The following is a 14893-nucleotide window of genomic DNA, read 5'->3' on the forward strand; positions in this document are numbered from 1 at the left end:
AGGAATTGTCAAAGTAACTGTTTGTCTTAATCAGATTTGTCCAAATGATCATACCATTTGAATTTTGAATTCAAAACAGATATACTTACACATTATCTTAATTCGGTTACTAAATTAAGTCTATATATATATATATATGTATGTAAGTGACTGCAGTTGTACTTTATAATCAAAATAATTTGTTTACATTAAGCTACCGTATATACAATATATAATATCTAGTTCATTCTGCTCATATGCAGTGTGATCAATCTTACACTTCTCTCCCAAAAAAAAAAAAAAAAAAAGCAGAGCAATTTATAGTGATGCATATGTGATAGTCCATTCGACTCTGACTGACTCTGACATATGCCCAATATCCACACATGATATATATCAAGGCTGCATATCAGATTGTTCAAGATTCTCCTACGGACTCAGTTGCTCTATGTTGAAATGAAAAAAATACATACCCAATTACATTAAGTTTCGTCCATTGAAAGAAAATAAGAGTGCTTTAATTTATGTAATATTAAAAGCCTTTTATCTCAAGAAAAATAGCGGGCGAGTTTGACAGCTAGTGAAGCTTTAAACAAAAGAAACAATTAAGCTGCTGACTTCTAGCTTGTTTCAAAGTCTAGACAAGCAATTGAAAAAGAAGTTGCAGTCTTCACGTCAAAAGAAAAAGGAGATAAAATGTCCAACTAGTTCACTTCAAGTTGAACTCTAAAACCCTCTGTGTTGTATACAAGCCAAACTCATCTCGGGTGCAGTATAAAAACACTACATGAAAAGAAGAAAAGGAGGGAGGACAACGGAGCACAGCAGCGTGGAAAAAATACAAGAAGGAGAAAGCAGCAAGCAGCTTGGAAGACAAAAGGTTCAGACCTCATTCCATTGCTCTCCACCACCTTCTCTTTTCTGTTGCAGCCCTCCTCACAACGGCACCTTCGGGTGTCAATGATGTCAAAGCCAACATGCCGAGTAGCGTCCCGATGAAACCATGCCGGAGCAGCGCCTCCGATGACCATGCCGGGCAACGTCCCGATGAACCATGCCGGGCAGCGACCCGATGAACTCATGCCAGGCAGCGTCCCGATGAACTCATGCCAGGCAGCGTCCCGATGAACTCATGTCGGGCAGCGTCCCGATGAACTCATGCAGGGCAGCGTCCCGATGAACTCATGCCGGGCAGCGTCCCGATGAATATACCGGAGCAGCGTCTCCGATGTTCTATAAACAGAACAGTCCCTCCTATCACCATGTCAAATTAAAAAGGGACCTGCCTTTAAAGCACCAACTCAAATAACACAAAAAATATGAACAAAGTCTAAGTAGACAGAGACTCACCTTCAAATTGAAGCTCTAGAGTCCTGACTGCAGCTGCTGTCCTCGCCTGGTACCTGCACAAAAGGGTTTGTCAAATTTAAAACCCTTAAAGTTGCAGCAATGGGAGTTGACAAAGCACAAAGAAATTGTTTTCGGTGCAAAGAAACTAAGAGAAAACGACAGAAGGTTCACCGTCGAATCAATTTCTGGAACTCTGAAATTTGTGACACCACAGCTCCTGTACTTGATTTGTACCTACATAAAAAATAATAAAGAGGTTTTGTTAATTTAACGAAAGCCTTGAAATTGCAGCAGTTGGTAATACAAATGGAAGGCAAAGTCTTCATGTTCACAATGAACCAAGGGCATTCTATTTGACCAAAGTACGAAGCAAAAAATAAAAAGCAAACAAAAAGGGAGCAAGAATGATATGCTGGTGGCATTTGCAGAAGAGAGTTCCATCAAATTGCACAAGTACAACGAGAATGACAAAAGCAAAATGACCAGCCTGCGTTCTCGGGTACGATATGTCGAGGTGCAAACAATTGTAAACAGAAGAAACAAAGTAGAAGCCGTGAGGTGGAATAGCAAGACAAAGTTCAAAACTTGATTATGGTGAATTGCTACAGCGTCAAGACCATTTGTCCTTGGGTAAAAATCAAATTCAACTACTCAAAGGCTGTAGCAAGTTTTAAGCCAATATTGCTGCAAGAATTCGAAGCGGTGCAGATATGAAAAAAAGCTAAAGAACAAAAGTCTTTGGTGGTGATCAATGTCAACAAAGCAATTCCAAGAACTCACAAATGCACAAAGCAATATAAAAAAAATGAAAGTTCTGGCAATGTTGTAGGCCATGTGAGAAGGTTTAATTAAGCTGAGAACTAAACAGAAGGCTTAATTAACAATTGCACAAGTTACAAGCTTGATGAGGTGTTGCCATAAGAACAAATGAAGAAAAGTCTAGCATTGATTTTTATAATCAAGTTTAAAGAAAACTTGGCGGTGGTATTGCAGATAAGAGAGCTTAATTAAGCTATACATGAGACAAAAAGCTTAATTAAATAAGGCAACAAAGCTTTGTAATGGGTTTGTGAATACAAAGGTGAAGAAGCAAAAAGGGAAAACTATAATTGAATACTTACCCGGTACAAATCACCGTGAGCCTAGGCCAATTCTCTCATCGAAATCACTGCAAAATATCAAAGGAAGGATGTCAAGACCTGCGCTCTCGGATTACGAAGCCAGAAGCAAAAATAAAGTGGGAATTTTCTTACCCAATTTCTCTTCACGGAATAGGAGGATGAAGCTGATTGCAAGCTTTATGTTGGGGAACTCTTTTGTGTCGAAAACCCAGTTGCAATTCCATCTCCAAGTTGGCTTCCAACCTCGAATCCAATTTGCAGAAGTTTGTGTCCTACTGTGTTTCGGATCGGGCGGACTGAAGGTAGTGGAGAGTGAAGCCAAGCAGTCGTGAGAAAGGGAAAATAAAAGAGTGATAAAATAAAAATTATATAGCAGTTGGGCCGCTGGGAAGCTTTGGGTTTCTGAGAAGTTTATGGGTGTCCATAGTAAAATTTGATGCCCAAAATAGAAGTTTGGTGCACTTCCCCAAATTCTTTTTAAGAAAAATTGAGACTTGGAGTTCACTCGTTACATTGGGGGTCCATGTATTAAATTTGGGGCTGAGAAAGATTCATGGATCGAGGAACATGAGTCGCGAGGATACAAAAAGAAGCCCATGTCCAAATTTAGGTCCATTTGAAGAATTCGACAAAGCATGACGCTCCGGGTTTCCATTTCAAAATACCCGAGCTTTGGTTTCGTTAAAAATACCTCGGAACCTAAAAAAATATCCCTTTGGTACAAAACCAAGAAAAATCCCAAAAGCCACAAAGTGTATGAACTACAATGGTTTGATCCCTACAAAAGGGTATGTAGGCAATCTAGCGACCCACTAGATGCAACCACAAATTCAAATCGAATCCCTGACTCCACCAGTCAAATTCAGCCAATCCGAATCCCTGACTCCACCAGTCAAATTCGTCCAAACACCAAAAAAATAAAATCATTCCCAAATTACCCAAAAGCAAATTCAAGGGCATTAAACCCTCACAGATATCTCAAACACAAATCAAAAAATAAATGGGTCATCTACCCATTTAAATCCCAAATGCTGGAACTACATGTGGTTTGATCCCGCAAGGGTATGTAGGCAATCTGGAATCAAATAATCTAGATGCAACCGCATCCTAAACACTTTTCCTATTCCAAAATCCAAGCCTTCCAATGGGTCGTTCACCTATTGGAACTCTTGACCTATGAGTGGCTTGATCCCTTCCCGGTATGTAGGCAACCCATTCCAAAATTCGGGTGCAGCCGCAAAAACAAACAAACACACATTGGTTTCTTTATAAATGGAATCAAAGGGTGTTCCCTTGTAACAAGGGATTGTAATTAAGAGACACATTCTGTCTTGAATGGGTCGAACCCGAAATAATTAAAACTCTATTCTGTTAATGAATACGAGTGAAATTACGTTTGGTGACATTTTACACTTTGTGCAATTTTTTGCCCAACACTCTATTAAAAGGATTCCTTTGCACTTTTTATTTGGATTTTTTCTTACTGTTATTGGGATGTAGATACTGAAAAGGTCGTGCATATCATATGTCCATTTGGGAGAAGTTTTCGATAAGTTGATATTCAGTCTGACAAATTCGAGTTGTAAGTAGCATGACCTTGGATTATTGAGTCGCAAGAAGAGTGCACTAAGCACATGATGGTGATTTTCTCATATGATTTATAGTTTTTGGCGGGTGCTAGAATGACAATTAAATATGTGACCTTTAGGTGGTACTTTCATTTTCTCATATGTCCTATCAGGAACTACAGATCTCTGATTGAGTCATGCTTTTAGATGTGGAATATGTTATCCCTTATTTTTCTCACTTTTCAATATGCTTTTTTTTTTTTTTTCTTTTCCCTCCCTGAATTTGGTAGGTCATCCATCTATCCAAAGATCCTAAGGTGAAGAAGTACCATGATGCCACGGACGTACCTCATTTTTCGTGAGCTTTATGACCAGCAGCTATCTCATCGTTCGCTGATGGCTCAAACCTTGATATAGGTTCTTGTGCCTCTTTGCATCAGCGGATTCTCTCACTCAATAGATTCATTTATGGGGCCAATATGCTTTCTATATCGGAAGAGAAAATGCCTGGTGCTGTGAAGTTATGTTGAAGAAAATACACATTTTTATATGTAGAGCCTCGACTTTTGCAGCTCTTTGATGGAAGTTTTTCAAAAGCCAAATTAATGTACAGGAAGCGCTAAAGAAAATTGAGAATTAGTACAGTTAATAGTTCGAGGTTCATCTGGTAAAAAATTGTGTTCTGCCTTAGTATTGATAATAATCTGCGTTAGTATTGATAATAAGCTTAAATTGGATTGTCTGCCGCATTCATGAAACGATTTTGGGGTTAATTTTTCTTTTTGTCCTTTCAGTGATGTCTACTTCAAAGTTCACATATTATGACACTTTTTCCCTTCTGAAAAGTTGGTCCATCTATGGAGAGTCGTCTTAATTAGTTTGGAGCAAATGAAAATGGGAGTCAATAGATCCTGACCACTTAATTTATCATTGAAAATTTCCACTGCTTATCTTGATTTTGTTGTGTTCAAGAGTCTTTAATCTCTTTTGGTGCATTTCCCTTAGTCAGCTTGATTGGACTGATTTCAAACAAGAAAATATATGGAAATCTGTTTGTGTTCTGTCACCGTGTGCCATAATCACGATCCATGAATCCAGCATGTGAATATGCATGAGACTCATTGAGCCATAACTTGTTCGGTGGTTGATATAACTTTAGTCCAAGTCGGAGCAACTTCCAAAAACCTCAGTCAGTACGGTCTCACTTTTAACGTGTCTTCTACTCTTAAATTTACCTGGGTTTCACCCTTTCTGCTGCTTCCATGGGTTCCATTCTCTTCTTATTTTTACATTTTTTTTTCGGTTCATCATAAAATCATTATTTTTTTTTTCACTTCTATATATTGGATGAGGTGAATATGAGGTTTTCCTTTCATTTGATACAAATGAATAAGATGAAGAAAATAATTTGGTGAGAAGTTGTGGCATAGATTAATTTTTGGTACTAAATTCCTGCCAAAATTTCTCACCGTTTCCTCTTGAGCTATATACCTATAATAAGTGAAAAGTATATAAAGATTAATTAGGCATTTTCCACTTACTCTAGTCCTACATATTGATTTTTGATGGTGATGGGAGTGGATGAAATTGAACGAGGATGATTATGTCCACACACGCAGTCAAGCAACCAAGAAATGGAGCCTTGTGTTTTCATATTACACACTTGTTCTCTTGAGGCAAGCAAATCTTGATCAGCCTTTACACTTTGCATGCACATTGCTACTCTCACCATGGGAAACCCACAGATACTCTTACTCGTACCATATGGACTAGTTGTGTTACTTCACTTCTCATGCTTCCTGAAGTTAACCTCATCTTCCACTTCCAACTTCACAGATCAAACTGCTCTTCTTGCCATTCAATCCAAACTCACATTTGATCCTACTGAAACTGTCTTGGGTGGCAACTGGACCACCAACACAAGCTTCTGTGATTGGATTGGGGTCTCTTGCGGTAATCGAAGGCAAAGAGTCATCGCCTTGGACCTGTCATTTATGGGCCTCCAAGGCACAATTGCACCACACGTTGGCAACCTCTCCTTTCTGGTCTCATTGGATCTCCGAAATAACAGCTTCTCTGGGTTCCTGCCGAATGAAATCAGCCGTTTACATTGCTTGAAGGTACTCATGCTGTATGCCAACCAGTTGGAGGGAAACATCCCTCCAACTTTGTATCGCTGTGAAAAGCTTGAAATTATTAGCCTTGCAATAAACAAGCTTAGCGGCCATATACCTGAAGAGTTGGCTTTCTTACCCAGACTTGAGCAACTATTTCTTGGTCACAATAATTTTTCTGGTGGAGTTCTGTTACGATCCCCAGGATCGTAACCATGAAACGACATCTCGTAAAGGAAAGAAATGAGAGAAAACTAAAGAAAATAAGTAGATAGAAACTGATTTTTCATTGATATCACTCTTCAAGCAGACAATGGATATATATAGGCAGCTGATGGACAATTCCATCTACAATACTGAAACGGTGCGCAGCACCAAAATAAGTAAAACGGTGCGTTTAGAAAATAGATAGCAAGAGTCCCAGTAACACAAGAATTCTAACACCTGGGTTCCTAACAATCCAGCCCCCTTTAAACAAACTTGTCCTCAAGTTTCATATTCTGAATCAAAATCTGGGAGCATGTGGAGCATCTTGAAAAAAATCAACCATGTGGAGCATCTTGACAAGAATGTTATACCAGCAACACTGAGACATGAAGAAATGATAGACAAACTCGAAGTAGAAGATGACAAATGTGATACCCCATTGATGAAATGAGACGTTGTCTTTATCAGCAAGTTGGTCCGTCTTTGTGGCCTCATGCACCCCAAGCTTGTCATTGGAGGTGCAGGATGGTGTCATCATACCCATTCTGACATTGGCAAAGGGGTTTTGAAGCAATGTGAGTAACCTTCTGCTGATTCTCTTCGTACCTTTGCAAATGAATCTTTCATCATGAGCAGGGAGCCATTGATCGACATTTGTATCATAAAAATTCCCAACGAATGCAACATCAATGAATTGCTCAATTAACAGTTGTGGACCAACTGAGCAAAGATGGTAGGCCAAATAAGCGAAGGCTATATATATCCCAAAAGCTTGAAGAAGTTTGTCCATTCCCTTGCATAACTCAGTAGCTTCATTTGAATGCAATTGAATAATTACAATTGCAATAACAGCCTTGACATCTACTTGATCAATTTGATACTCATTTGGCAGACTTGTAAATGCTTTTCCCACACTAACATAAGGCAAATACAACTGATGGAAACTCTGATTTCGTTTGAAGGTAGACTTAACAACTCCCAAACACTTCTCAAACTTTTGCTTATGATCAGTAATATATAGACCAATTGAGATTAATCCAACAGAAATTGCAGCAGACCATTTGCGGTGTTCATGCTCAGGCTGGACCAACAAATTTAATAGAAATTTTGAGGCAGCTGTGATACTAAGATTGGAGATAATTTCTCTCCCTTCAACACATGCATAATAGTCTTCATCACGGGAAATAAAGGATGCAAAGAGATATTTTATTTTCAATAGCAAAGCAAGCTCAGCCTCCAGAGTTTGTGCTTGCTGCTGCATTGAGTTTTGAGAATGTACCCCATCATGATCTACGCATATGATTGCATCCAAAATGTAGAGTGACATCATCTCTCCAATTTCACATCCTTGAGTAGAATCATTTATTACCAAATCCAAAACAGATTGAGCTTTTTTTCTTAAAATAAAGAAATTTCCATGAGCAACTTCTGCTTGTTCTCGACTAATTTTCTGGAGATCCAGATCTTCAACCTCTTGCTCATCAAGCAACAAAAATTGCAGAACTGTTGATGGGATATCTAGATCAAGCATGTGTTGACAATACTGAAAAGAGCTAAGAAGCAGTGCATATTGCCATCTCCTTAGGGCTTCTGATGATTCTTGTCTAAGAGCTCCCAATATGAGCCTAAACAAGATTGAATGACAAGCTGCATTTGGTAATTGTTTTGCCATGACAATATCAAAACATGCATAATTATCATAACTAAAGCTACCAGAGAATAAAAATCTTTCATCTTGTAACTTTCCCATGCGTGTTAGTGCAACCTGGCACAACAAAAATGCCATCTTCAATGTAGTGAATATTGTTGTCTTCCCAATTCCTTGTAAACCAGTCAATAAAATAACACTGGGACCAAATTTTGCAAAAGCAAGCTCAGATACCTCTTCAAGCAAGTTCACTACTCCTTGAGACAAAAAGTGATTTCGGAGCTCAATAAATTCATGTTCCATTTTCTTAATTACAACCACAAATGTATCTACATCTTTGCTTCCCAGAGCAACATATTTTCCATCCTTGTTGACAAACATAACAGCAGCAGATTTTGTAAGTAGCCTTTTATGTCCCATTTTTTCCAACTTATCAGCAAGAAACAAAGTCATTTTCTCCGGTTTGTTCTCAAGAGGTAAACAAAGAAAATTATCATTTAACCATGCATTTAGAGCAGCCACAGTGCCAAATTCTGATAAAGCACACCGAAACCAGTCAATAATTGCTACAATTCCTATGAGATTATCCTTACCAGCAAGTGTAGGCCCATTATGAGATAATGTGGTTTGACTCATTTCACCCATTTGGTTGAATGCTTCCCTATAGACGAGAATAGATTTCTTTGTTTCCCCATGATAAAGCTGTAAACAAAGAATGAACCATGGCCATAACTTCGCATCAGATTGTGCATCAGCAGAACACATCACCATCTCACTGTCAACCTTGAGCCAACCCGTATTGACATTGTTCTCAGACAAACTAGCATCACAAACATACATGAGAAGTAAAGTAGAAAGGGATTCCTGTATAGAATCAGGAAATTTGTCCAAAGCAGCGGCTAATACCTCTGCAGCAGGATAACGGACCGTATAATGGACATGGGAACATGCTTTGAAAAGGCCTAAATAGTCAGTCCCAAAGTCATTTCCATAACAATCCCAGAAATCCTCTACAGCTTTGGTAACTGACTTTTCTGGATCATGTAAAGCAATCCAAATACTTGTAGCAGCCTCAACCTTTTGAATAAGAAACCGAATGGCAACAGTAGGAATGCATTTGACAGCAGTTAGAGAGGCCATTCTAATGTGAACAACTTTTGCATAAACCCTGTATAAAATCAGTGCAACTCCATTTGGCTTGGTTTCAGAAGAAGTCACACAGCTAGTATTAGCACCACTCACAACCTCCTCACTTTTATCACTACAAACCAGAGTAGCAGTAGATATTGTTGAAATAGCAAATGCCAGTGGTTCAGTACCTACTTCATGGTGAGATAAATTCAACCCAGTATTAAGAGAAGTTATTATCGGATTACCATTAGAAGACGATACGACTGACGAAGAAGCCTTAATAGTAGCCGGAATAATTTCATGTGTTGACGACGGCAGAGAGCCAAACTTCAATGGATTATCAACTTGGCCTGCCGGCGTTTGCTTCGAAGCCCTTAACCGCCGTAGCTCCTCCCTGAATTCAGACATGAAGGCATCCGTCGAACTCTTAAAAGATTTTTGCATCTCACACAGCTTAGCATCTGTGTGATCTTTGTGACCTTGCAATTCAAAATCCTTGTGTGAAAGTTCGCCGGAACCTCGTGGTGGTGACGGTGGTTTCTCAGCCCCCTTAAGCTTGACCGTAGGCTCTGGTGTGAAAGAGGAGTAGCCTGAATCAACAATTGGGACCTCCCAATCACGTACCCGGTCAGGTTCCATTGGAATTGGACGAAGCTGAAGGTCAATTTCCACCTGCTTTAGATCTGAAATAGGACGTGGTTGCTCATGAGTGGAAGGTGGAGGAACAAACTGGTTTGTGGGGATGCAATAAGGCTGGGTAGGTGGGTAATGGTGATAGACCTCACCTGGAGTTGGAGGATGTTGACATGGTGAATGGAAATTTCTCGGATGTTGCAGAGGCTGAGAAGTGGTGTAAAAGAGGTGATTAGGGGTTTGTGGTAGTGAATAAACGGAATGGGTCATATGAGAATGGATTGGGGAAAAGGAGTGGGTGGAATCGACCATACTACTAATCTGAGTGTGAAATTGAGGATTTTGGGTGAACGATTGTGATGGCGGTGATGGCGGGTAGTATTGCTGTGGTGGAATCTGTGGTGTATACGAATGCGAATAGAGAGAGAAACCAGTGTATGGACCAATAGTTTGAGCACAACTGCCGTCCAACACCGCCGTTCTCGTCGGAGCAAAACCAGGTGAAACCCGATATTGCGCCGCCGCAACAGACAGCTCCAGTAATTGTTACGATCCCCAGGATCGTAACCATGAAACGACATCTCGTAAAGGAAAGAAATGAGAGAAAACTAAAGAAAATAAGTAGATAGAAACTGATTTTTCATTGATATCACTCTTCAAGCAGACAATGGATATATATAGGCAGCTGATGGACAATTCCATCTACAATACTGAAACGGTGCGCAGCACCAAAATAAGTAAAACGGTGCGTTTAGAAAATAGATAGCAAGAGTCCCAGTAACACAAGAATTCTAACACCTGGGTTCCTAACAAGTTCCACCAATATTGGGTAACATTTCAACATTAGTAGTATTGGATATGTCCTATAACGTCCTTACTGGTTCACTTCCTTCTTCCCTGTTTAACCTGTCTTCTTTATGTACTTTTTCTGTGCACAAAAATTACCTTTCTGGAAGTTTTCTTGATGTTGATCTCTGCCATTCTTGGCCTAGACTTCAATTCCTTTCTCTTACTGACAACAAATTCACTGGCCAGCTTCCTTACCTCAGCAATTGTACAGAGCTTGTCATATTGTCTTTATCACAAAACAAGTTTGTGGGAAAAATTCCAGTAGATATTGGCAACTTCAAAAACCTTGAAGAACTTTATCTTGATTTTAATGGCCTCACTGGTACTATACCTCCTACCATAGGTAACTTGTCCAGCTTGAAATCCTTGGGTTTAACGCAGAATAACGTTAAGGGAAGCATACCTCGTGATTTAGGACGTCTTTCTAGATTGGTCAAATTTTTGATTCGTAGGAATGGCCTAAGCGGACCAGTGCCTCCAGAAATATTCAATATCTCTTCTCTGCAAGTTATTGAAGCATCCGATAATGCCCTTTCAGGAAAGTTTCCTTCCTCTTCTGCAGTTCGGCTTCCTAGCATTGAATTCATCTCTTTTGCTAACAATAAAATTACTGGACATGTCCCATCCTATTTTGCAAATTTTACAAAGCTCCATTCATTTCAGGTTAAAAACAACTCTCTCTACGGACCAATTCCCAAGAATTTTGGTAGCTTAAATCTCCTCGAAACTCTTCATCTCGGGGGAAATCAATTAACAGGAGATCCCGGAGTTCCTACACTTGATTTTCTTTCTTCTTTGTTTAATTGCCCTTTCCTGAAAGAATTAGTTCTGTCTGAGAATCCTTTAAATGGCACCATACCAAACTCCTTTGGAAATTCTTCTTCTCCTCTCCAGTTGTTTTGCATAGACAAGTGCCAGATTAAGGGCCACATACCCAAGGGAATTGGTTCTTTGAAAAGCTTGACGCGCCTTTGTTGGGCTAACAACAATCTGAGTGGAAATATACCAGAGTCAATTGGAGGTTTGGAGAGGCTGCAAAGATTGTATCTTGGCAACAACAGTTTAGAAGGCTGTATTCCAGACGAGCTTTGTCTTTTGAGGAACCTGGGAGAACTATCACTACAAAACAATAAAATCTCTGAATCAATCCCAAATTGCATAGGAAACCTCAACCTCCTTCAGAAAGTTTTCCTAAGTTCCAATAGATTGACATCATCAGTACCGTTGGGTTTATGGGACCTTGAAAATCTCCTGTTCTTAGATCTGTCAATCAATTCTTTTTATGGGAACTTACCTCCAAGCTTGAGCAAGTTGAATGCCATTCAAGAGATAGATTTATCTCAAAACCAATTTACCGGAAACATTCCAAGCACCATAGGCAGTTTGCAAACTCTGAGCTCTCTTAATCTGTCACAAAACTTCTTTACAGGTTCTGTTCCACAAACTTTTGGTGATCAGCTGAAAGGGTTGGAATTGTTGGACTTATCATTCAATAATCTTTCTGGTGCAATACCAAACTCTCTTGAGAAACTCAAATTTCTCAACTACTTAAATCTCTCGTTCAACTACCTCTCCGGAGAGGTCCCTTCTGGGGGACGTTTCGTCAACTTCAATGCCCAGTCATTTTTGGAGAATAAAGCACTATGTGGGAGACGAGAGTTTGGACTCCCACCTTGCAAGACTCATAGGACTCAAAAATCAAAAGTGGCCACTCGTTTGCTGGCCAAATATGTTCTTCCAGCCATTGCATCAACACTGATTCTCATAGCCCTCTGTTGTATGTTGACAAGGTATGGAAAAGAAAGAGAGGCAAGACTCCGAGTTCAGTTGAACAGTTAACAACAGTGGAGCATATTGTGATATCATATCAAGAACTCCGTCGGGCTACAAATGACTTTTGTGAAAGCAACTTACTTGGAGTGGGAAGTTTTGGCTCGGTGTACAAGGGGATACTGTCTAATGGGACAACCATTGCTGTCAAAGTTCTTAAGCTGGAAATGGAGGGTGCTGTAAAAAGTTTTGATGCAGAATGCAAGGTGTGGAGAACAATCCGGCATAGGAATCTTGTAAAGGTCATAACTACATGTTCTAGCCCTGAGGTCAGTGCTTTGGTGCTGCAGTACATGTCTAATGGCAGTCTTGAGAAATGGTTATACTCTCACAACTACTGTCTCAGTATTCTGCAAAGAGTGAGCATGTTGATCGATATTGCATCTGCTTTGGAATATCTCCATCATGGCCAAGCAGAAGCAGTGGTGCACTGTGATGTGAAGCCTGGGAATATCCTTCTTGATGAAGACATGGTAGCACATGTTGCAGACTTCGGTCTTGCAAAAAATTTAGCAAAAAACAAAGAGGAAACACAGACAAGAACCATCGGCACTCTGGGCTACGTAGCACCAGGTAACTCAAAATATTTACTTTTGATTATTGCTACATGATCAAAGTTATAAAACTAATTGCGATTAGTTCATGGAGAATAACAAACGTAGAAGTTCGTCTTATGTCAAAGTCTTAATCCATGAAATCTGACAAAACCTATTTAGATGCATTATTATGGCATTAAAGATGGATCAGATAAATTATATGATCTGTGAAAGATAAGTTTGGTTGCTTGCAGTTAATTATCTTGTTGTATTGGGCCCTGGCCCCGAGAATGTTTTATCAAACAGGATGCCAATTACAAGGTTTATAAGTCAAGTAACTCATAGCTTTTGTCAAGGCTATCGACATGTTTAACATAGCATTTGGAGTTTCTATAGAAACATGCAGCAATTTATAGTTTATGCTTCATACTTGGCAGAGTGCTGTACTAATATTGGAATTGCTTTATAATTGATGCTTGTCAACAGAGTATGGTTCTGCCGGAAAAGTGTCCAAAAAGGGTGATGTCTATAGCTTTGGGATAATGCTGCTGGAAATAATGGCGAGAAAGAAACCCACTGATGAAATGTTTGCCGGAGAAGTTACTTTGAGGCAATGGATAAATGTCTCTATCCCTGATAATGTTCTGGAAGTGGTGGATGCTGGCTTATTGAGCATAGAAGAGGGAAGAGACATGAATGCCACAGAAAGTATCCTAGTGTCCATCCTCGAAATAGGCTTGACGTGTTCGGAAGAAGTAGCAGAGGATAGAATGGACATTAAGGATGTGGTGCCCAAGCTCAAGAAAATAAAATTGGCACTACAACATTGAGTCAGATCGAGGTGTACTTTAATATCCAGAGTTTAGCCTTGTTTTTTTTTTGTTTGCACAACTTTGTTATTTCTCATTGTCTTTCCTATACATAAGTTGGTTGGTGTGTTCAATGTCAGTAATTATTTCCATAGTCTGATTGCCTCAATAACAAAATTGAAATCATTCTCGAGGACCGGATAATCACTGTAACAAAAGTTAATCTATCCGCGTTCTTTTGTCTTTTGTCTCTGAGGCATTTCAGCAAGCACATTGTAGCCAAAATAGTTAATACACTGACCTGATTACATAGTTGGTAAAAACATCCATGCAGTTGCTCTTGAGATCTGCCCACCAAGGTTCAAATTGAAAGCTTCTTGCAAACAACAAACATCAGAGCACAAAAGTGGAATACTCCATTGAGCTCATGTAAGCGGGGTTGGTGATCGGGCACGCAATCATGGTTGCTTGGCTAGGGCGCCCACCGGATTGATTGGGCAGTGATGCCGACCTCGATGGAAAGCTCTGTTTTCGCTGGTTCGGGTTGTAGGGATGGAGGGTGGTAGGTTGGGCCTTTGGGCTTCAACCCACTTCTCTTTCTCTCTCTAGCTTGGGCTGAGTCTTTTGAGGGTTTGTCATATGCTAGTCCTATATTGTCCTAGGTCAATCCGTCAATGCTGGTTAGCTGTTCTTGACGAGTGGAGATGTACACCGCAGATATTTAGCGTTGTCAAGTATGTTGTTTCAATTTATGGTAGTATACTAGTATAGAAATAACATTTTTTTTTCCAGCTTTTTTCTTTTTGGATTTTAGTCTTGCAATAATTGAGCAGTGGATATAATTTGAGAGATCTTCGGATCCTTCTCGCTTAACCTTGTACGGTCGTATGATTTTTTGATCACAGGAATGAATCCTTCTTTTACCCTAAAAAAAAAAATTGATGAAATAATAGGAGGTACCATTGGAGATGCTCTTAGGTGATAGTGTGATACTGTACATTCTTTTAAGTAGTACATTTGCCAAATTAATGTCCAAAAAAAGCCACACTAACGTTTTTTTTTTTTTTTTTTTTATAAAAAAAAAGCCACACTAACGAAAACATACTGCAAATTAATAT

The 14893-nt window shown here is 39.5% G+C and overlaps 2 protein-coding genes and 1 long non-coding RNA gene across 3 annotated transcripts; 2 read left to right on the top strand and 1 right to left on the bottom strand.

The window, feature by feature from the left end:
* Positions 1-547: 547 nt before the first annotated feature.
* LOC112200157 lies at positions 548-2696 on the bottom strand. Its single transcript, XR_002936171.2, has 4 exons — positions 2583-2696; positions 2451-2497; positions 1501-1563; positions 548-1382 (listed from the first exon to the last, which is right to left on the bottom strand). It is a non-coding gene; the product is annotated as an uncharacterized LOC112200157 (long non-coding RNA).
* A 3052-nt stretch (positions 2697-5748) lies between these two features.
* Positions 5749-6345, top strand: LOC112198992 (LRR receptor-like serine/threonine-protein kinase EFR). Its single transcript, XM_024340065.1, has one exon. It carries the CDS (start codon positions 5749-5751, stop codon positions 6343-6345), a length of 597 nt encoding a protein of 198 aa, XP_024195833.1.
* Positions 6346-10609: 4264 nt separating this feature from the next.
* LOC112198993 (receptor kinase-like protein Xa21) lies at positions 10610-14556 on the top strand. Its single transcript, XM_024340066.2, has 3 exons — positions 10610-12258; positions 12342-13003; positions 13453-14556. Exons 1-3 carry the CDS (start codon positions 10610-10612, stop codon positions 13794-13796), a joined length of 2655 nt encoding a protein of 884 aa, XP_024195834.1. The 3' UTR covers positions 13797-14556.
* Positions 14557-14893: the final 337 nt, after the last annotated feature.

Source organism: Rosa chinensis, chromosome 4 (assembly GCF_002994745.2).
Source record: "Rosa chinensis cultivar Old Blush chromosome 4, RchiOBHm-V2, whole genome shotgun sequence".
NCBI lineage: Eukaryota > Viridiplantae > Streptophyta > Magnoliopsida > Rosales > Rosaceae > Rosa > Rosa chinensis.